The sequence below is a fragment of the Emys orbicularis genome, chromosome 1, assembly GCF_028017835.1.
Source record: "Emys orbicularis isolate rEmyOrb1 chromosome 1, rEmyOrb1.hap1, whole genome shotgun sequence".
NCBI classification, from domain to species: domain Eukaryota; kingdom Metazoa; phylum Chordata; order Testudines; family Emydidae; genus Emys; species Emys orbicularis.
In genome coordinates, this window is record NC_088683.1 from 58,040,081 (window position 1) to 58,064,031 (window position 23,951).

General features: G+C 43.9%; 1 protein-coding gene across 2 annotated transcripts in view; it reads right to left on the bottom strand.

Annotated features, from left to right (window-relative positions):
- GXYLT1 (glucoside xylosyltransferase 1) overlaps positions 1–23,951 on the bottom strand; it is a 74,718-nt gene that overhangs the window by 36,901 nt on the left and 13,866 nt on the right. For both annotated transcript variants that reach the window (XM_065418498.1, XM_065418490.1), the window contains exon 2: positions 17,671–17,763. In XM_065418498.1, the coding sequence (XP_065274570.1) occupies positions 17,671–17,763 (93 nt within the window). The remainder of the gene's footprint in view (positions 1–17,670; positions 17,764–23,951) is intronic.

A 23,951-nucleotide genomic window follows, 5' to 3' on the forward strand; every position in this document is an offset into this window, starting at 1 on the left:
TTGAAGAGTGACTTATTCCATTGTTGAGATCATTCAGAACAGCAACAAAAATTCTGACACAATACTAGATTTCTTCAAATGCCCTTTTTTACAATTAATTCAAATTAATTCACATACAAAACCTCAGAAAATTCATTCTCCGGACAAAAAGTGGTGTATTTGCAGGAAAAGACTATTTTTCATATATAATCAAGTAGTTGAATCCTGCACGAAGTGCAAAAAAACCCCTCAATTCAACCTTAACTATGGAGCCACAAGTGCCCCCATAATAGAGGGCTGGTGGAAGACTTTCATAAACAACGTTCAGCATAGATCAGTACAAAACCAGATGAAGAACTAAGTAAATTAGATATGTTATATTGCAAATGGTGGCTGTGAGATGTTTTTCTGCAATGCTTAATAACGTTTTGTGAATGGATTATCTGAATTTTGTAGTAATTTTTTTTCATAGCAATTACATAATTATAAGCAAGCGCACTCATGTATTACATTTCTGGCCAGAGTTAAGGCTGCATGCTGTTTAAGAAGAGAGAGGAAGCATATGAATTATGGGTGGTGGAAGGGAGGTAGTTGATATTATGAAAGAACTGCTGAGTAGAATGTAGATGGGGTGTTGAAAGACGTAGCTGCTTAACTGAATGCTCTTTATGGTTTGCATTAGTGGGATATGTAGCCCAGAAACCTTAACTCAAATTTAAGTTCTGTGGCAGAGCTCTGACCTTGTCTCAGTGGGTCCCGCGCTTCCTGTCAGATTACGCTAGCCTCAGAGGCTCACTGTGACCCTCTACGTAGCCCTTTTCATTATAAGCCAGCAAGGAGGTTGGTGAGAGAACTCCCACAGTCTCTGTTGTCCCTACGGGTTTATTCCCAAACAGTTTAGCCTCCTGTCCTGTCAGGGGCCTGTCTTCCCCACCCAGGAGGTGTTTCTGTAGTGGCGAGTTGGGGGGAACCCGGGCCCGCCCTCTACTCCGGATTCCGGCCCAGGGACCCTAATGGTAGCAGCTGTTGGCAGCCAACCTTTCACTGCCAGAGTTGCTACATTTCCCTGGGCCACTTCCCCACAGCTCTCCCGCTTCTCTCTCTCTCTCAACGCTTTCTTCACCTTTACCTCAGGGCTCCCTTTCCAATGGTTGAGGGTGTCTTCATTACCCAGCCCTTCAGCCACACTTCCTCTCCTCTGGCTTCCTGGCTTCCCTCAGCCTGACTGGAGTGAGCCTTTTTATAGTATCAGAGAGGCCTTAATTAGAGTCACGTGTTCACATTGGCTTAACGGCTTCAACTGACTCTTTGCAGGCTAATTGGAGTCATGTGTCCACCCTAGCCTGGAGCAGCCCCTGCTCTGGTCAGTCAAGGAACAGAAAACTGCTTATCCAGTGGCCAGTATATCTGCCTTCTACTACTCTGCTGTACCCCACTGGCCTGGGTCTATCGCAGTTCTTATTCCCCCTCCCAAGTTTCCCTCCCTCCCCCCAGGGTAACAAAAGAAAAACCCAAAACACTGCTCAGGAATAAAATTTAACCATTCACAAATAATTATTTGACAAAGGAACTATTTTTTTAAATTTTAAACTTTTGACTTAGAATGCTTCCAAACCTATTCTTACTAGCTAACCAACAGAGGACAGTATGCAACATTAAATGTGAACTGAGGTGAAAAGTATCTAGAGGCCCTGTGAAGACAACTAAACTACTGATTCCACTAGAGCAAATCAAAATTCACTGTATATAATCTCACCATAGTGTTTGACACCATACATAACATCTGATTAAAGGATCTCTCAGGGGTTCTCAAACTTTATTTAAAAGCCATATTTCATTAGACATTTGTAAAGCATCTCCCATTCATGACTGAGCACCCCCTGCCACCCTCATTCCACCATACAGACCTGGTCCCTTCCCATTTGTGATCTCAGAACTGGAGGGACAGGACAAATGCCTATTGGGGGAGCTGATATATGTTTCTTCCACCACCATATCTTGCAGAGGCCAGAACAGGACCTGGAGAAGGGGCTTAAGCAGCCACCACAGTGCACAAGATCAGGCCAGCCCCCTGGAAAGAAGGTATGAACAGATCTCCTCTCCCTGCCTTCCAGCAATTGTGGGTTCTGGCAGAATCACCCAGCCCACCAGAGGGTCAGGAGCATGTGCACCAGCCTCTGGGGAGCACAGGGCATCAAGCACCAGCCAATGAGGAACAGAAACAGGAACTGCCAGGATGCCCCTTCCCAGCTTGGAGCCTGCTCCCGCCCCACCACCACAAGTGTCAGTTGCTCCCCTAGCTCCACCTCCTATCCATCCCCCTGCCCCAGCACATAATTAGCTGTAGCTGCTACAGAAATTACATACATGGGAAAATAGCAATAGAAATATATTTTAGATGCATAAATTCAATTGTTTTTATGAAGTTTGTCAGCAATAAATAGAGGAAAACACAAAGAATCGGTCTACAGTATTATCCATTCTCACCAATCCTCCAAAAATGAGAGCTACATTTCAAAATGAAAAATAATATGCTATTTAGTGCTTAATCTTTAATCCAGTCTATGCCATTAAGACATGTATTTAATTAAAGACAGTTACGCACAAAGTTATCAAAAGCTGCTTTGCAAACATGTTAACTTTTTACAATCAGGCCAAAACACATTAATATGTACAGTTCCAAGTCCTATAAAATGAAATAAAATGTTACTCATAATAAAAAGAATTCATACTAAAAGAACTGGTGAACTTCTAGCCTTTAAAACAACTGATCACTACCCTGTCCTGCTCCGATTTAAATCATGCTTTTTGCTTAATTAAAGTGGTGATAAAAACTTCTAAATCCTAAAATCTTCTAAATCCTAAAATTTTCACCAATAAAGCTTTAAAGTTAATTAAGCTTAATAACTAGGTGTGGACCATGCTTTTTCTCAAGAAAAGAGAGTTCTTATTATAAGATTCAAGGGATGATAACATCCAGCAACTCTGGAATAGAGCTGGATGAAATATTTCAGATGAAACTTTTCCCTGAAATCTGCAGATTTGGAGAGAGAAACATTTCCATGAATGTCTGTCAATTTTGCAAATTGTTTCAGTCGAAATGCAAAAAGAAAGCATTTCCAAAATATCAAACTGAACCATTTTGACATCATCAAAACAAAACATTGTTTTCGAGCTACATTCAAAAGGGGATTTAGGCACTATTCACATAACCAGTGGTGCCATTCCCTTTACCCACTCTTTTATACCCAATATCCAGGGCACTTACCTGGAATGTGAGAGACCCAGATTTGAATCCCTGCTTTAGTTCAGGGACTTAAACCCAGGCCTCCCCTCTCCCAGGCGAGTGACCTACCTAACCACCAGGTATATTCTGGTATGGGTCTCTTTTATCCTGTCCTGTTGAAACTGTACCACTTTGTATCAAATACTTGAATGGTCACTGGTCCAGAGAGAGTAAGAACGACACTATTTCCTTGATGGATAAGGGTAGATATAGATGGCTTGGGTTGTCATTTAGCAAGTTCTGTACCACAGACACTCTAGTTGTCTGCCAAAGAACCACAATGACCTGCATGGACAGAGCAAAGACGGATGTACATTATATATAGGGATGTTGGGATGTTATGTTAATTGAATACATATGCTCTTTCCACAAGTCTTTTCATCCATGTCAAGTATCCCACAACACTTTGAAAAGCTGAAGTCAGCTTTGCCATTTGAAAATAGGAAATTTGTCTAAGCAAAGATGCATGAATACTTTGTACCAAGTACAATGTTGACCAATATATGCTTGGCTATTGTATACATCAATATGTATTATTCACACCACATATGTTAATATGCATTCGACACGCAGTCTTAATATAATATTATATTGCATACATATTTCTAGGAGTTACATGGCCTGAATTGGCCTATGTCTTTCTATAATTCTGGTCACTTATGCTAAGTCAGCTTTGGCATTAGAAAATAAGAAATGTATCAAACCAAAAATATATTAATGTTCTGCCCCGATACAAGTTGGAGAACCACCTTCCTGGACCAGCACCTGCAACAATTAGCGAGTACTTTCATGGTTCATCAACACTTGGAATGTAGTTTTAAAACAAGATAGAGAAAATATAGGTAGATACGAAGGACAAAGCGGGCACAAACTAGTGAGTTAAATTTAAAACTTTAAGTAACATATGGGGCTTTTAGCTTGTAAACAACCACAATATGAACAACCCACAATATGGGTTTGAGGACGTATCTTTGAAGCACACCTTCTGAGTAAGGTGAATACACAGTGAGAAGAATTGTTTCCCAGAAGGAGGGTATGTACGTCTCCTCTTTGTATTGTACTGTTTTGTCTTTAGGTAAAAAGTTTGGCTAAACTTAGTTAACTGGCCTCAAACATTCTTAATAATGAAACACAAGGATTGTCAAGCAACTGGCTACCCTTTTAATCAATAGATATGCTCTAAAAATATTGTTTCACAAATCTAAAATTGTAATGTTCCTCAAAGTCTATATTCTTTTCTCCGACTTCCTACCCTCTCCCACAAGAGAACACAGTCTCGTATAATGGCTTTGCGCTATACAGATCTAAGTGGCAACAAATCAGGAACCTGCTCAGTACATAAGTTTTACATGTTTGCATAATATTTATGGTTCAGAGATGGAGAGTGTCTCTATGGTTATAAGTTTTAATGTTCAATTAATCAAGTACAGCAAGGTTTCACTATTATAAATGGTTTCAGAGTAGCAGCCGTGTTAGTCTGTATCCGCAAAAAGAACAGGAGTACTTGTGGCACCTTACAGACTAACAAATTTATTAGAGCATAAGCTTTCGTGGGCTACAGCCCACTTCTTCGGATGTATATAGAGTGAAACATATATTGAGGAGATATATATACACACACACATACAGAGAGCATGAACAGGTGGGAGTTGTCTTACCAACTCTGAGAGGCCAATTAAGTAAGAGAAAAAAACTTTTGAAGTGATAATCAAGATAGCTCAGTACAGACAGTTTGATAAGAAGTGTGAGAATACTTACAAGGGGAGATAGATTCAATGTTTGTAATGGCTCAGCCATTCCCAGTCCTTATTCAATCCTGAGTTGATTGTGTCTAGTTTGCATATCAATTCCAGCTCAGCAGTCTCTCGGAGTCTGTTTTTGAAGTTTTTCTGTTGTAAGATAGCCACCCGCAGGTCTGTCATTGAATGGCCAGACAGGTTAAAGTGTTCTCCCACTGGTTTTTGAGTATTATGATTCCTGATGTCAGATTTGTGTCCATTAATTCTTTTGCGTAGAGACTGTCCGGTTTGGCCAATGTACATGGCAGAGGGGCATTGCTGGCACATGATGGCATGTATCACATTGGTAGATGTGCAGGTGAACGAGCCCCTGATGTGATTAGGCCCTATGATGATGTCACTTGAATAGATATGTGGACAGAGTTGGCATCGGGCTTTGTTACAAGGATAGGTTCCTGGGTCAGTGTTTTTGTTCAGTGATGTGTGGTTGCTGGTGAGTATTTGCTTTAGGTTGGGGGGTTGTCTGTAAGCGAGGACAGGTCTGTCTCCCAAGATCTGTGAGAGTGAGGGATCATCTTTCAGGATAGGTTGTAGATCTCGGATGATGCGCTGGAGAGGTTTTAGTTGGGGGCTGAAGGTGACAGCTAGTGGTGTTCGGTTACTTTCTTTGTTGGGCCTGTCTTGTAGGAGGTGACTTCTGGGTACTCGTCTGGCTCTGTCAATCTGTTTTTTCACTTCAGCAGGTGGGTATTGTAGTTTTAAAAATGCTTGATAGAGATCTTGTAGGTGCTTGTCTCTATCTGAGGGACTAGAGCAAATGCGGTTATATCTTAGAGCTTGGCTGTAGACAATGGATCGTGTGGTGTGTCCTGGATGGAAGCTGGAGGCATGTAGGTAAGTGTAGCGGTCAGTAGGTTTCCGGTATAGGGTGGTATTTATGTGACCATCGCTTATTAGCACAGTAGTGTCCAGGAAATGGACCGCTTGTGTGGACTGATCTAGGCTGAGGTTGATGGTGGGATGGAAATTATTGAAATCATGGTGGAATTCCTCAAGGGCTTCTTTTCCATGATCATCTGGACCCATGAAAAAACAGATTGACAGAGCCAGACGAGTAACTGTCTTATCAAACTGTCTGTACTGAGCTATCTTGATTATCACTTGAAAAGCTAATAAAAGAAAACTGGATTGGCCCAGTGCCCATGTAAATGAGCTTGACACAGCTACAAAACTTGGATCCAGCCACACTGGGTCACATGTTTTGGGACTATCCCAAGACATAATCCGTTTGATTAAAAGTAGATAGGAGGATTAATAGGATTAAAAATTACTTCCCAGACCTGTATTTTGGGATATATCCCATCATCCTGGAAACTCTCCAGTTCCCAGAAAGCTTGGTTCTCTAGAGTATTGCTTATAACCAAACGACTTGCTTAGATAAAAGAGCACATTGCCCCCAGGGATGGAAGTTTGTCACAGCAACTCACCTAATCTAGCAACTAAAGAACAGGTAATGTTTCAGAGACGACACCACAGACAAATTTGAAAAGATTGAATCTAATTTTTTTAGAAACCTTTCATTAATTCCTACCAGACAGAAGAGATGTTCTCTCCTTTTCCCTTCCTACCCCCACTTTGTCTCCTTTCCCTCCTCCCTCTCATTCCCTTATCTTTTGATCTCGGGTCTATTGTTCTCCCCTTATTTGGGGGGAAATTTTTCGATCAAATATAAATAAAAACCTGTGTCCAGTCTTGCACACTTCAAGACAGCAGGTTTTGGGGGAAAATGCATTGTGTTGCTCTAGAACAGGGGTAGGCAACCTGCGGCACGTGAGCTGATTTTCAGTAGCACTCACACTGCCCGGTCCGGCCACTGGTCCGGGGGCCTCTGCATTTTAATTTAATTTTAAATGAAACTTCTTAAACATTTTAAAATCCTTATTTACTTTACATACAACAATAGTTTTATAGAAAGAGACCTTCTAAAAACATTAAAATGTATTACTGGCACATGAAACCTTAAATTAGAGTGAATAAATGAAGACTCGGCACACCACTTCTGAAAGGTTGCCGACCCCTGCTCTAGAATAAGCTCTATGATATACACATTACGTTAACAGGATTTGAGCAAAGTCCTGTCCAGCCCTCTGTGGCCAAGAACGATTGCTGTGACAGGGGTCTTGACAGAGGGAAGGGAAGAGGCAGACAGTAATATATGCTCTAAGGTTGCTGACAACTGCAGAAGGGTATTCAAAGCTTAAAAGTGTTGGAACTAAAACCAAAAAAAAAGGTTACTCACCCTGTGAGGTAGCAGATTCTCCGAGATGGTGTCTCTGTGGGTGCTCCGCTTCCAGTTTTGGTGCATCACTGTGGCTTTGATCAGAGAATTTCAGTAGCAGTGCTTGTCTAGATCACGCATGCACTCTCCATGTCTCAGACCCCCGTCAGTTCCTACTCCATCACCAAGTCCATAGATTAAACTCTGAAATAAAGGGGGGAAAGAGTGGGTAATAGAGCACCCACAGGACACCATCTTGAAGAACTTCAGTTACTGCACAGGGTGAGTAACCTTCTCTTCTTCAAAAAAGAGTGTCTCTGTAGGGTGCCCCATTTCAGGTGATTGTTGAGCAGTGCCCCTCAGTAGATGGAAGGGGCTTCGGAGTTGCATGGTAACTGATGATAGTACAGTAAGTTTTACCAATGCATCTGATCTTGATCTATCACATAGTGTTTTGTAAACATGTATGTGGATGCCGGGGTGGCTACTTTACATAGGTTCATGATAGGTATATTGTTGAGAAAAGCTACTGCGGTTGATAATGACCTGGTAGATTGGGTTCTGATGCATCCAGAAATCCATTTGGACAGTCTCTGCTTGTAAATAGTGAAACCTTTAGATCATACTGAAGTTGAAATAAAAAGTCTCTGACTTTCTGAAGGTCTTGGTTATCTCAAGGTAGAATGCTAGTGTGTGTCTGATGTCCAAGGTATGTAATATTCAGTCCTGTTTGCTCCTATGAGGTTTGGGGAAGAATGAGAGAAGATGGATTGGTTGGTTCAAGTGGAAAGAGGAGGGTACTTTAGGTAAAAATTCAGGGTGAAATCTTAAGGTGACCTTATCTTTGAAAAAGATGGCATATGGTGGGTGCGCCATGAGGGCTCCTAACTCTCCCACTCGTCACGCGGACGTGATAGCCACTAAGAATGCCACCTTCGTTGACAGATGTGTTAGAGAGCATGTTGCTAATGGTTTGAATGGGGCCAGGTAAGGCAGTCGTAGCACCAAGTTCAAGTCCCAAGATGGGCTAGGTACTTGTATTTCAGGGTAGACATTTCTGATACCCCTAAGAAAGTGTTTGGTGGTAGAATGAGCAAATATCAATATCCTGTCCACCTTGTGGCAAAAAGCAGTAATAGTGGTGAGGTGTATTCCAAGCAAGCTACGGAACAGGCTGGAGTTCTTTAGTTCTAGCATGTATTCTAAAATCATTGGCAAGGGAGCAGTAATAGGTCGGGTTCATTTGTTTTGACATCAGATGGCAAATCTCTTCCATTTATGCAGGTAAGTATTCCGTGTGGTTGTCCTCCTACTGTTTCCTAATATGTCTTTCACCTGTGCAGAGCAGGTCAGTTTGTGATGCTGGAGCCATGCTCTCAGGTGAAGTCTCTCCAGGTTTAGATGGTAAACCTGTCCGGCATCTTGCAAGAGAAGATTCAGCAAGAGTGTGCAGTGCACATACCGCCATCCTCAATAGGTACGCTTTCCAAGTTTGTCTGGGCCACGTGAGGGCTATCAGGATGACTTTGGACTTGTCTCTTATTTTGTGTAGTACCCACAATAGCAGTGGGATTGGTGGAAACACGTACAGCAGAAACGTATCCCAGTTGAAGAGAAAGGGAATCCAACCCTGCTCTTGAGCAGAATTGCAGACATTTGCAATTCTGGGAGGTCGCAAAGAGGTCTATGGATGGGTGACACCAATGTTTCAATATGCTCTGCACGACCGTGTTGTTTAGCTCTCACTTCTGGTCCTGACAGAATTCCCTGCTCAATGTATCCGCTGTGGTGTTTTGACGTCCTGGAAGATACGAGGCTGACATTTTGACCAGTTCCATAGTTTCATGACTTCAGTGCATAGGGAATGTGACTTTTCCCCTCCCTTTCAGTTTATATAAATCATGCAGGCAGTGTTGTCCATCATTACTCATATAGTCTCGTTCCTGATCAATGGCAGGAAGTGCAAGCATGCATTGAAAATTGCGCACAGTTCCAGGAGATTTATGTGCAACAGTATCTTGGTGGGAGACCACCTACCCTGAATTGTGTGGTGCTGTATATAGGCTCCCCAGCCTATCAAGGAGGCATCCGTTGTGAGAATCATTGAAGGTGGAGTCTGTATGAAAGGGACTCCCACGCACACATTGTTGGGCTCTGTTCACCAATGTAGCAAGTCTTTGACTTTGAGCGGCATTACGAGGCATTTGTTTAGGCTGTGTTTGTATGGTATGTAGACGGTTCTTCGCCAGTCCTGAAGGCAGCATATGTGAAGATGCGTGTGACGTACTCTAAGTTCCCTGTAAGCTGCACGGCCTTGCAGCAGCCGATTTAGCATCGTGCAGGTGCTCAGGGAACCTGCCCAGGAACGCCCCTCCCCCAGCCCCAACCTAGCCCGGCCTTCAACCTGCCATGGCCGGGGCAGCCCCGACTATGCCACAGCCCAGACCTGCCGTGGCCAGGGCACCCCTATCCCGGCCAGAACCCAGCCGTGGCTGGGGCGGCCCAGACCTGTCGCGGGGTGCCCCTTCCTGAACCCAGCCCTGGCCGGACCTGCGGAAGTCAGAGGAGGGGCAACGGACCTGTGGCCCCAGCCCCGGAGCTGCCGCGGTGGGGAGAGGTGCCTCTCCCCCGCAGCCCAGATGCTGTTGGGGGGAGTCCTCATGCCCTGCCGTAGCCCCGGAGCACCCTGCTCCACCCCAAACCCCTCATCCCCGGCCCCACTTCAGAACCCATGGGAATCAAGACTGAGGTGAAAAACAACTGAGGAGAGTTGGCAGTTTTTCAGAGGGACACTATTAAGAGCCCAAAAGCAAGCTATTCCGCTGAGTAGGAAAGATAGAAAATGTGGCAAAAGACCACCTTGGCTTAACCACAAGATCTTGCATGATCTAAAAAATAAGAAGGAGTCATTTAAAAATGGAAACTAGGACAGATTACAAAGGATGAATATAGGCAAACAACACAGGAATGCAGGGGCAAGATTAGAAAGGCAAAGGCACAAAATGAGCTCAAACTAGCTACAGGAATAAAGGGAAACAAGAAGACTTTTTATCAATACATTAGAAGCAAGAGGAAGATCAAAGACAGGGTAGGCCCACTGCTCAGTGAAGAGGGAGAAACAGTAACAGGAAACTTGGAAATGGCAGAGATGCTTAATGACTTCTTTGTTTCGGTCTTCACCAAGAAGTCTGAAGGAATGCCTAACATAGTGAATGCTAATGGGAAGAGGGTAGGTTTAGCAGATAAAATAAAAAAAGAACAAGTTAAAAATCACTTAGAAAAGTTAGATGCCTGCAAGTCAACAGGGCCTGATGAAATGCATCCTAGAATACTCAAGGAGCTAATAGAGGAGGTATCTGAGCCTCTAGCTATTATCTTTGGAAAATCATGGGAGACGGGAGAGATTCCAGAAGACTGGAAAAGGGTAAATATAGTGCCCATCTATAAAAAGGGAAATAAAAACAACCCAGGAAACTACAGACCAGTTAGTTTAACTTCTGTGCCAGGGAAGATAATGGAGCAAGTAATTAAGGAAATCATCTGCAAACACTTGGAAGGTGTCAAGTATCAGAGGGGTAGCCGTGTTAGTCTGAATCTGTAAAAAGCAACAGAGGGTCCTGTGGCACCTTTAAGACTAACAGAAGTATTGGGAGCATAAGCTTTCGTGGGTAAGAACCTCACTTCTTCAGATGCAAGTAATGGAAATCTCCAGAGGCAGGTATAAATCAGTATGGAGATAACGAGGTTAGTTCAGTCAGGGAGGGTGAGGTGCTCTGCTAGCAGTTGAGGTGTGAACACCAAGGGAGGAGAAACTGCTTCTGTAATTGGATAGCCATTCACAGTCTTTGTTTAATCCTGATCTGATGGTGTCAAATTTGCAAATGAACTGGAGCTCAGCAGTTTCTCTTTGGAGTCTGGTCCTGAAGTTTTTTTGCTGTAAGATGGCTACCTTTACATCTGCTATTGTGTGTCCAGGGAGGTTGAAGTGTTCTCCTACAGGTTTTTGTATATTGCCATTCCTGATATCTGACTTGTGTCCATTTATCCTCTTGCGTAGTGACTGTCCAGTTTGGCCAATGTACATAGCAGAGGGGCTATGTACATTGGAAGGTGGTAAGGTGATAGGGAATAGACAGCATGGATTTGTAAAGAACAAATCGTGTCAAACCCATCTGACAGCTTTCTTTGATAGGATAACGAGTCTTGTGGATAAGGGAGAAGCTGTGGATGTGGTATACCTAGACTTTAGTAAGGCATTTGATATGGTCTCGCATGATATTCTTATCGATAAACTAGGCAAATACAATTTAGATGGAGCTACTATAAGGTGGGTGCATAACTGGCTGGATAACCGTACTCAGAGAGTTGTTATTAATGGTTCCCAATCCTGCTGGAAAGGCATAACAAGTGGGGTTCCGCAGGGGTCTGTTTTGGGACCGGCTCTGTTCAATATCTTCATTAACGACTTAGATATTGGCATAGAAAGTACGCTTATTAAGTTTGCAGATGATACCAAACTGGGAAGGATTGCAACTGCTTTGGAGGACAGGGTCATAATTCAAAATGATCTGGACAAATTGGAGAAATGGTCTGAGGTAAACAGGATGAAGTTTAATAAAGACAAATGCAAAGTGCTCCACTTAGGAAGGAAAAATCAGTTTCACACATACAGAATGGGAAGAGACTGTCTAGGAAGGAGTACGGCAGAAAGGGATCTAGGGGTTATAGTGGACCACAAGCTAAATATGAGTCAACAGTGTGATGCTGTTGCAAAAAAAGCAAACATGATTCTGGGATGTATTAACAGGTGTGTTGTGAGCAAGACACGAGAAGTCATTCTTCCGCTCTACTCTGCGCTGGTTAGGCCTCAACTGGAGTATCGTGTCCAGTTCTGGGCACCACATTTCAAGAAAGATGTGGAGAAATTGGAGAGGGTCCAGAGAACAACAACAAGAATGATTAAAGGTCTTGCGAACATGACCTATGAAGGAAGGCTGAAAGAATTGGGTTTGTTTAGTTTGGAAAAGAGAAGACTGAGAGGGGACATGATAGCAGTTTTCAGGTATCTAAAAGGGTGTCAGGAGGAGGAGGGAGAAAACTTGTTCACCTTAGCCTCTAAGGATAGAACAAGAAGCAATGGGCTTAAACTGCAGCAAGGGGGGTTTAGGTTGAACATTAGGAAAAAGTTCCTAACTGTCAGGGTGGTTAAACACTGGAATAAATTGCCTAGGGAGGTTGTGGAATCTCCATCTCTGGAGATATTTAACAGTAGGTTAGATAATTGTCTATCCAGGATGGTCTAGACAGTATTTGGTCCTGCCATGAGGGCAGGGGACTGGACTCGATGACCTCTCGAGGTCCCTTCCAGTCCTAGAATCTATGAATCTAAACCCACACCCACAGCTGGAGCCCTCCCCCACCCCAACCCTCTTTCCCAGCCCTGAGCCCCTCATTCCCAGACCCACCCCAGAGCCCACACCCCCATCCAGAGTTCTCACACCCCTGCACCCCAACCCTCTGCCCCAGCCCTGAGCCCCCTCCCACACTACGAACCCCTCTGCCCCACCCCCACCACATGAATTTTGTTATGTGCACCGATATCCAGGTGATGTGTCACACATCACTTCCATATTGGTGCATATAACAAAATTCATTCCACACATGGGTGGGAAAAATTAGAGGGAACACTGGTCATACCATGAATGTGCTTGCTGCCATCTGGCCTAATAGTTGGAGGCAGATCTGTGCCGATATCTGTGGGCTGTTCAGTACGGTATCCGATTGACTATAGGGAGGAATCTGGTCAGTGGTAATGACGCTTCGGCCTCTTTTGCATCGAGATTCTTCCTGATGAAGTCCAGTTTCTGCACGGGTGTCAGCGTTGATTTTTGTACATCGAGTTGTAGTCCCAGCTGCAAAAAGAGGATGCTTGTCATGTGTATAGTGTCTATGGCATCTGCTCAGGTGGGTGCTTCTAAAAGGCAATCGTCCAGATAGGGAAAAATTGCCACTCCCTATTTGTGGAGGTGTGCCACCACTGCGTGAGCACTTTGGAAAACACCTGAGCCGCTGTCGAAAGGCCAAAGAGCAGAACCTTGTATTAATAATGTTCTGTCCCCAGAATAAACGTGAGGAATCTCCTGTGCACAGAATGTATGGTTCCATGAAAAAAAGGCATCTTGGGGGTCAAGGGCTGAAAACCAGTCCCCCCCCCCCCTTCCAGTGCTGGTATTATTGTTGCTAATGTGTCCATCCTAAACCACTGGACCCTTATGAAGTTGTTGAGTTCTCTGAGATATAAAATAGGCCTTCATCCTCTGTTCTTTTTCTGGGCTAAGAAGTAGTGGGAGTAAAAACCATTCCCTCTGTGCTGTGATAGTACCTGTTCCATGGTGCCCAAATGTAGGAGGTGGTTTACTTCTTTCCGTACAAGGTGTTTGTGAAAGGGGTCCCCGAAGAGGGACGGAGAGATGAATGGTATCATATAGCCTGAATGGATTATTTCCAGAACCCAGTTGTCTGTGGTGATGGATTGCCACGCTGGTTATAAAGGGGTCAACCGGTATCCAACACGGGGGATGGTTAGTGATGGGGTCACCACTGAAGAATGTGGGAGATCTTTCGGGCCCTCAACTAGACCCTCAAAATTGTTGTTTTGCAGAGGGCTGGTGGGATGTTGATGACTAAGTTGGGAGATTGGCGATGCTTTGGAGGCCTCTATCTTTGCCTTTGTATGTCATCGTGCCTCTTTTGTGAGGTGTACAGGACAGACCTTGTACGTTGAGTGGGATAAAATTTACCATTTTCTTTTTGACGCAGGTGTGTATACACCCAGGGAGCAAAGCGTCACCCTTGAGTCTTTCATGGTATGAAAAGACTCATTGGTTTTTGCCGCAAACAGCTTCTGGCCATAAAACGGGTGGTCCTCCATGGTGGACTGTACCTCCTTTGGGAAGCTGGACAGGTGGAGCCACAAAGCCCGGCATAAAACTATGGCAGTGGCCTTGGAGCATGCCGCTGTATCAGCCACATCTAAAGATGCCTGTAAGGCAGTTCCAGATAGGAGCTGGCCCTCCAAAATGATGGACTTAAATTGGTCTCTTTTGTCTTCCGGTAGGATGTCAATAAATTCTGCAAGCTTGGAATAATTTGTGTGGCTGTATTTCTCCATTAGAACAGCGTAATTGACAATCCGGAATTGAAGAGTGGCGGATTAATAAGCCTTGTGGCCAAAGAGATCTAAGTGTTTCCACTCTGTCGTACGGGGTGGATCTGGGTTGTTGTCTGCCTCATTGGTTGACAGCATCAACCATTAGGGAGTTTGGTGTGGGTGAGAAAATAAGAAGTCCAGTCCTTCAGAGGGAATGTAGTACTACCCTCTTGGGGGTGGGCAGTATCGTAGCCAGGATCTGAGGTATGTTTTTGACCGGCTCCATGAGTACATCATTTATAGGAAGCACAATTTTTGATGAGGAGAATGTCCAGCAATTTGTGCTGGAACACTGGGACCTCCTCTCAAGAGATCTCTAGGGTATCAGCCATTCTTTTAAAGAGTTCTTGAAAAAGTTTAAAATAGTCTGCCGCTGTGGGTGGCAGTGGCATTATGGCCTCGTCTGGGGACAAGGAAGAATGTTTGCTAGTGGTGTTGTGTCCTGATCCCAGGCCGCCTCCTGTTCTTCAAAGATTTCCTCAGGGAGCTCTGAAAGTGCAGTAACTGAGGATGGTGGGGGAGATCTAAGTCTATCCCTGTATGGGTTCTGGGGTACTGTTTCCTGTATGCTCCCCAGGGGTCCCAGTAGGGCCACTGAGTGTAGAATGGCATAGGCGGTGGCATCCATGGGGGGCTATACCAGGTCTCGGTGTCAGCCCTGTGATGAGCTTTAGGCTGCACAGGAAGACCCAACACTTCAGTAGATTGAATGGGAGAGGAATGGTGAGATGAGAATGCACCCTCCCCCTCAGTATCTTCTTCCTTGCTAGAGAATGGAGGGGCCAAAGGTGAAGTGGGCTGACATGGTGCTGTGTGTGCCAGAGAAACACTGTTGCCAATGAGAGGTGATTCCGGCATTGAGACATGCAGGTCCACATGATGTAGGAAAAGGTGCGGTGCCGATGGTTTCGGTACCGAGGTAATCGATGCAGATGACGCTGTTGTAGTCATGGCTTTTGGTGCCTGCATTGGAGCACTCTGCGCTACTAGGTCAGAAGGTGGCATCATAACCTCTCAGTGCCGTAACCTTTAGGAGGCTCTGTCGGTGCCATAATGGAGGAAATAGGTTTCTGTTTGCTCCTCAACTCCGAACCTGCCTGCTAAGGGTCACTGGCTTTAACGGTACATGTGGTACCGGAAGATCCCACTGCCTCGGAAGTACTCAGGCATGGTGTGGTTGGTACTGAGAATGAGGAGCGGGCCGGAGAGGAGAAGTCAAAGCCCTTTTCGTCACTACCCTTTTGGTGAAGGGGGCGAAGTCACCGGAAGCCGTTGTCCAGGGCAGGTTTTCAGATCTGGATAGGATGCTGGGTGCAGACTTTTCCATTAATAGAAGTTTGAGACATAGGTCTCTGTCCTTTCTGGTGCGAGGCTTTAGTGCAGCGAGAGCACTCTGAGGAACGTCTCCCCCACTAGGCACCGGACACACAGAGTGCTCGTCAGAGACGGGGATTGCCTCTCAGCAGGAAAGGCAGTGCTTGAAGCCCAGTGAACAAGGCATGGCTCAAGATATAGCAGTTCAACCCTAACGGTGAACACTAACTAAGCTAAGGGGTAGTCATATGGAGAAAAAAGAAAATACACAGGGAGAAAGGGAAAAGTAAGCCCAACTAAGGTACTAAAGACTTCTCTAACTTATTTTAAACACTAAGTATAGCTATCAGTCCTAACACTGCTGGGAGTGCCGTCTCAGGTCAAGGACGGTTGAGAAAGAACTAAGGGGGGTCTGGTCGCACGGCACTAGATAGGCGCCGACAAGGGTGCAAGACGGGGAGAGCGGATGCGCACCCAAACACTGCTGCTGAAATTCTCCGATCAAAGGTGCTGGGACACACCAACACCTGAAGTGGAGCATCTATAGGGACACTCCTCGAAGCCCACAAGGTTTGCCCAGAAATGGTCTGCTTATTTATTGGTTCCTCTTCATGGTTTCATAACCCATTATCTTGCCATGCTTACATAAAATATTTTCTTTTTACAAATATTAAACCTACCAAAAAATGTAAAGTTACTGAAAATGAAGACCATTAATATACTTTTGTTTTATTTTCTCAGAGATAGTCAGATATCTTTGTGCAGTGTATCTATAAGACGACCTAATCAGATTTTAACAGAAGACAAGTAACTTGCCATATTAAATGTACACATAAAAGCACTGTGTTGCTTGGGGACCATGTCTGTGTCGAATAGTTCTGAAGCATGCCAGACGTGCAATGTTAGTTTTCCGACAAACTATTTGCATCATTTGATGTGTAAACTACTGTAATATGTGTAAACTACTCATTAAAGATGAAACTTTGAGGTCATGCTAACACTTCAATGTACTGTACAACTATTGTTTCAGGTTACTTGTGGCATGCTATAAAGTAGTAAGCTCAGAATTGTTTGGCTAGTGCTCTCAGCTAGTCATGAGATCCTAGGGGAAAAAAGTTAATAAGAAACTCCTAGTTTCAAATAATAAATCTGAGCACTGGAAATGAGCAATTGCAAAATGTGTACTTGTTCTATCTATACTGAATTAATCTGCAGGTTTACAGCTCACTGCAACAAATCTTATCAGCTTGTTAAAAATGGTGACCCACAAATAGTTTTTCATTATGTTAGGCTAGAAGAATGGTAAGTGTCTCAGTTAGAAAAAAATAATGTTGAATATTAGCATTTGATAGACATGCCTGGTCTGTTAAATATGAGTAAATAGAGATTTCACTCAATTTAATAAAATCACTAGAAATGATGTCAGTGTTCTAATGAAACTCATTCAGTAATATCATAGCACCCGGTTAAACAGAGAGCTAATGACTATATTCCTACATGTCTCTTGAAACAAAAGCTCACTGTTTTAAAAATTATTCTTTTGTTTTTTATATTTACATGGCAAGGATTTGTAAGCCTGTTAATAATTCCTAAATAAGTAGTAATAAAAAGAAAAGAAATAATGCAATAAAGAAAATTTGTTAAATATTCTCTGGATTTCTTCTTGATGTTTAATTTCTCAGGATAAAAGATAATGCACAAAGTGTCATTAAGGGGGCATACAAGTCCAGTTTATGAAGACAATTGCACTATGAGCACAAGAAAACACATCTGAAGTAATTTTTAAAGTGTGCTTAATTTGCCAGTTTTTATATAACTGATACTAGCTGCCAGTAATAAGTTTCTATTTAATATTAGAGCCTACCTAAAAGCAGCTTCCCAAAAGCAGTTCATTCCACAAACATCAGAGGGCAGCATCCAATAGGAATTCCAGTAAGATATAGACAAATTCTTACACCTAACAGGATAAGACAGAAATAACAATCCTATAAGAAAGTTACTGGTTTTACATCAAAATGAAATGTATTATTTTCAGCTCAAACATCAGAACTGTTATTCCGTGGCATAGCAGTTCCATAAAGAACACTAGCTTATATTGTATCAAGGCTTAGATAATAAACCAGATACCTACTAGCCCAAACACTAAACATACTAGCTAGAGCAGTGGTCCCCAAGCTTTTTACCTTGCACCCCTCTTATCCCTGTCTGTGCCCCTCCACCGCCCACCGCCCCCCGGAGCGGGGGACGCAGACAGGGGTAAGGGGGTCAATGCTGGGGCTTCAGCTGGGGGCAGGTGCAGAGCTCCAGGCACTGGGCCGGCAGCTGGGAGCAGAGCCTCAGGTGCAGGGCTGCAGCTGGGACCAGGACCAGGAGTGGAGCACGGTGGAACTCTCTCCCTGCCCCCCGTGGGGGCTGTCCCAAGCCCAGCCATGCCCCGCCCCGAATATTCCTTTGTTCCCCCCTAAGGGGGCACACCCCACACATTGGGGACCCCATAGAGGTACATCTATAAGAGTATTGGGCACCATCAGCAATGTCCAAGAGCAATTCTATTATGAGAAGCCCCGTCCTCACTCTTGCTCTCCCTTTCCCCCACCCCACCATTACCTCCAAATGCCAGGAAGGGAAAGAAGGCTGGGCTTTTTACCAGGCTTCTGCCCTAGACTCTTCTTGGGTCTCTCTTTGGATATTAGCCTGTAGTTAATAGGCATCATACTTTTGAAATGCTTCACCTCTAAAGGCTGGCAAGGAGGAGCTGTCTGTCTTTTCACCCCACCTTTAATATTTCCTACTTTTGTGAAGAGGGAGGATTTCTATGACTGCATATGTCCTCTCCACATGCACATACTATTTACTGAATTTTTCTCCCTGGTACTATTTCCAGTGCTTGCTTCTACTGTTCCTCAGTTCTTTTTAAAGCAAAAAAAGCATGAAATTGACATTTTCATTGCTGCCCACAGAGTTTTCAGTAACAGCAGTGAAACTGACCAGTCTAATTTCATTCTGCTTACCAAAGCTGTGACCAGCAGAATTGTTTGCTATGGATAAGTGAGGAATATAATACATAGGTTTAATAGTAGTTTTTGCAACCCCAAGAACTAGATTTTTTTTTTTTTAATGAAAACTTAAATGTTGCAGAAATTGATGATATAGGTCCCCTCACGGTCCAGAGCAAGCTTTTAATTTGCCATGGGCAAGTGGCAAACTACTATCTACATTACAGGGATATTTTTATTAGAATCAGAGGGTACCTTGTAAATACTGGTTCTCTTGTGACCCAAGGAGCAAGGTGAACTTCCATTTAAGTATTCTCAGGAATTTTCTTTTTCTAAGGCCTCATCTAGTCTAGAAAAATAAATGCTTTCTATACAAAAAACCTGTTCGCTAAACTAACAGGCTTCAAAGCCCTAGTGTAGATGGGGCCACTAGTATTTCACCATAACATTTTTTAACAGGTTGAAGAGCTAGCATATAAGTGTTTTTTCCTCTAGACAGCCTAAATCAGTCCTAAATTAGAATAGCTTTTTAAATGTAATCTTTTTTAAATGACATTTTGTCTGTTTAAATGTCATTCCCGTCCACCCAAAAACCTTCATTTAATATTGGACTAACATGTCTACACAAAGTTATTTTCATAGACGATGGTAAGATATGATGTGGCAGAACCTTATTTCTTTGTAGTCACATTTACACTGATGTGCAGTGTCATAATAACCATCCTTGGCAAGTTTTCCTCCTTCATATTAATGACATGTGCAATAATGACCTCTACTAGATTAAGAACTGAAATAGCAGGTTCTATTGCTGCCCTACCCACTTTTACACAGTATTAGACAAGTAATGACTAGGGAAAGCTTTTTAAATGCATGTTCAAAGGCCTATGTGAGCAAACCAACCTCAAAATTTCACTTAAACACATTTAAAAATGATAAATTTGAGGATTCTAAAGTGCAGATATACTCTGAAGTGACCTCCTATGCCCCATTTTCTCAGGGCCACAACTAGGATGGGGCAAGATGAGCAGCTGCCTAGGACACAGAGCTGGCAGGGGCACAAAAATGGGGCAGTGCAGGATTGAGCCCAGCGGCATCAGGCCCTCCCTTCCCCCCCCCCCCCCAGGATTGGGCTCAACACCACTGGCTGGAGTCCAAGGGCATAGTTTGAGGTGGGGTGTGGTGTGGCATTGCCCCTCCCCCTAAATAGAGACCTGGGCCAGGAGTGGATGGCATGAAGCTGCTTCTCCTGGCAATGGTACCGCTGCAGCTGGATGCCATCTCCTGAATCCTAGTGCCTTCTACATGTGCTGAGCCCCCTATTTGGCCTCCATCCTGTTTTCTGTACAGCCGTGAGTGCCCACAGGGGGAGGAAGCAGGGCAAGGGAGGCAGGGTGTAACCCTAGGGGTTGCAATATTCTCAGTCTTGCTTTCCGGAGCTGGCAGGAATGAGTCCACGCTTCCAGCAGTCACCGGTCCCCAGTTCCTGGGCTGGGCACTGGGCTCAGATGGCTGAGTTCAGAGCTCAGGCTGTGTGACTGCGAGCCCAGCAGCCATGGGGCTGGGGCAGGGCAGCAAAGGAGAGCAAGGGGCTGTTCGGCTCTATGCACAGGGAGTAGGGGAGAGTGACCCGGCTGCAATGGCAGGTCCCCAGATGGCAACCGGGGTGGGACCAGGCTGCTGAGAGGCAGGTGCCCAAGGGGCATGAGTACTGCAGCGAGAACCTTGGGGAGCATCTCATGGCAGCCAGACTCCACGGGCAGGGGCTGGCTCCAGGAGGTGTCACAAGTCAGCACCAAGCTCCTTCATGGCGGAGGCAAGAGTGTGTCAGGGGCACAGCTTGGAGCTGTGCTGCCCACCCTGCCTGGGGAGTGGCCGGCCGTGCAGAAGAGCACAGAGAACCACGGGCCCAAGCGGCTCCCACCAGTTTCCCAGCTGCTGGCTCGTGGAAGGAGGTGACTGTTTTCTAACTGGGGGGGGGGGGGTGCATCCCCCTAGGGAGGCACATCCTGCAGTTTAAAAACCTCTGAGCTAAATGGGAGGCAGAAATCTGGGGAGAGGGCACATGACACCATGTCATCCCCCACACACAAACACATTGCCTCTAGAGGGCGCAAATATGATTGCTCACCCCAGGTGCTAAAATGCTTAGCTACGGCCCTAAGTTTTCCTAACTGGAATGTGGTGGTGATAATACCTACCCTCCTTTGAGCTCTATGGATGAAGAGCACTTTGGGAGAAGGGACGGGGGGAGAGAAAGTATGTTTTTGTGTAAGTATAAAAGAAGAAAACCACATAGTGTTATAGTACTAATACTTCTTGCATTATTTTGATTACTACAGTGATTTGGAGTTTTTTTGCTTATAGACTCAAGGACTTATACAGACTCAACCTGGAACATGAAAATTAAGTTGAGTTCTTTCCTGCTTGTATTTTATAAGCACTACAGATTTTGCAATTGGACTAAAACAAATTCTGTTGATACCGAAGGCAGGGGCCAAAAATCATCTTGCTATCACCATTAAGCTTCTTATAGTATTTGTAGTAGAAGCTTTTGTCAAAGTAGTAAGCAGATGACTCCTAATGCATACAAAGACCAGATTTTGATTAAGGTGGCTTTTTATTAAGTGGTCACTTTTCTGACTATAAACTGTACTTTAAATGCCTTAAAATTGTTAGTGCAAAGTTAAATACTACAAAATCATCTTTGTACCTTAGTCAATTACTGCACATATTCAAATATAAAGAAGCTATATACAATATGCAGGAGAACGTGTCTTACCTGTTAATTTCTTTTCTCAGATAAAAAGTGTCTGACAATCAGACCAATAATTCCACCTCCCCTTCTCATGTATACCAACAGAAATTGCAACAAAACTGTAAATCTCAGAAGAGATACAGGAAGGCCGGTTCATCCAATGTTCCTGACAGAATGATTTCAAAGTTTATTCAATTGACATACCATATAAAGTGTGTAACCATGACAATCAAAAATTAGGCTAATGTAAGCATGAGCTCTCAGGTCTGAAGGATAGCAAAATCTTTTTTTTAAACACACATGTACCTACTATAATGATTGTACCAAATTGGCAGACATGCATTAATTAGAAAAAGGGAACAGATAAGAAATAATCTCGTGTCATACCAAAAGAATGTCCAATCATCACCATAGGGAAGTTACTGAAAGTAAAACAACTTGGAGGCAGACAGCATTTAGACAAATTAAATAGTCCTATATTTTTGCTTTTTATTGTTGACCATTGCCTAAAGCTTGCAGATATGGTCTTCAGAAAGCCAGAGGAGACCAGACCAGTATATTCAAGCTGTACTTGCACTAAGACTTTTGAATAGGCATTTTAAAAGCTTTTTCTGTACTGCTATGAAGTACTTATTTTACACATTTCTTCCACTGATGCTCTGTGCTATGACCATCAAAGCCTTCATGGAATTGGCTTTAGTTCCCTGGAGAAGTGATGAATCATTTGTCTTGAAAGACAAGAACATTTCTTAACACATCTGACTCCAGCAATCTTGTTGTCTTTGAACCTTGGGTGAAACACAAAGAGGACAGAATATTTCCAGTATGGTTTAGTACTCATGTAAGTCCAGTATTCAGTTTCTTCCAGGATACTGTTTCACTGTCTAAAATGCTTGTGCAGATAGATATACTTTGTTATAAAAAGGCGCTTTGTAAGATGTTATGCTTCAAAAACTAAGATTCCCCCCTTCATGCACCAGCAATACTATATTTTCTGCAGTACTGCATCTTTGATTTTGAGTCCTTCCTGAAGATTAAAGCAACACCTTCCTGAAGATTAAAGCAAGAATCTATACAATTTATTTCAACCAGTTTGACAGATGGCTCTTGAAGTAGAACTGGGTCCCAGTATAATAGGTTCTTCCTTAATCAGGAGAGACAGTGGTGCTGGTATCAAAATCTCTATACTATTGGAATAGCTTTGCTTCTTCACTCAACATGGAGCAATTAGTATTACACATATATCATCATCATCATCTCCTCAACAAGAGGCATTTGTGGATAGGTTGCTGAAAACAACATGAGAGGATCATATGGATGCCCTGTCATTTGCCAAAAGAAAAGTGCGTCTACTAGGTGATGTCTCCATTTACTTATCACAGGGATCGGCAACCTTTGGCACGTGGCCCGCCAGGGTAAGTACCTTGGCAGGCCGGGCCAGTTTGTTACCTGCCACATCCGCAGGTTCGGCCGATCATGGCTCCCAATGGCCGCGGTTTACCGCTCCAGGCCAATGGGGGCGGCAGGAAGCGGTGGCCAGCACATCCCTCGGCCCGCGCCACTTCCCGCAGCCCCCATTGGCCTGGGACGGCAAACCGTGGCCAGTGGGAGCCACGATCGGCCGAACCTGCGGACGCGGCAGGTAAACTGGCGGGCCGCGTGCCAAAGGTTGCCGATCCCCGACTTATCAGATGGTTAAATACTAGGGCTGTCAATTAATCGCAGATAACTCAAGCAATTAACACAAAACAAATTAACACTTTTTTCAACAAGCATTAAATCGCACACCTCTCTTTTGACCCACTTCACTTACTGTATTTCATCGCTTGGTGACCATTGGCACAGTTCTACTGTGTTCTCATGATCTGGAGTGATTAAATATCAGAAAAAATTAATGGAGCAATGTAGTAAGAGTTCAGGTCTTTTGAAGGGGAAGTTTAATTTTTAAAAAACTTCCGGATGGTTCTCTGGATAAAAAAAAAAAAAAAAAAAAAGAGACTTATCTGTAGCTATTGCAATGCTGAGTTCCAATACCATCGCAGTACTTCAAGTCTGCAGTACCACCTATGCACTAAACATGCTTTCATCTCCAGGTTTTGTGCTACAGAAAACCCACCGACAGCAAATAAACCCCGCCAGCCGCAACAGAGTATGCTTACAGAGTTCCAGAATCGCTATAAGCCCATGGATCAAAGTACAACAGCTTAACCAATGCTATTGCAAAGTGGATAGCTGTGGACTCCAGCCCACTCAACATCGTAAACGACAGAGGGCTAAGAGATGTTATTCAAATTGCATCTTCCAATCAGTCATATACTTTGCCCTCCAGAGGAATACATGACCTGTATCACAACGAGAATACTATAAAGTTGGAGTTTCTGAAAAATAAACTAG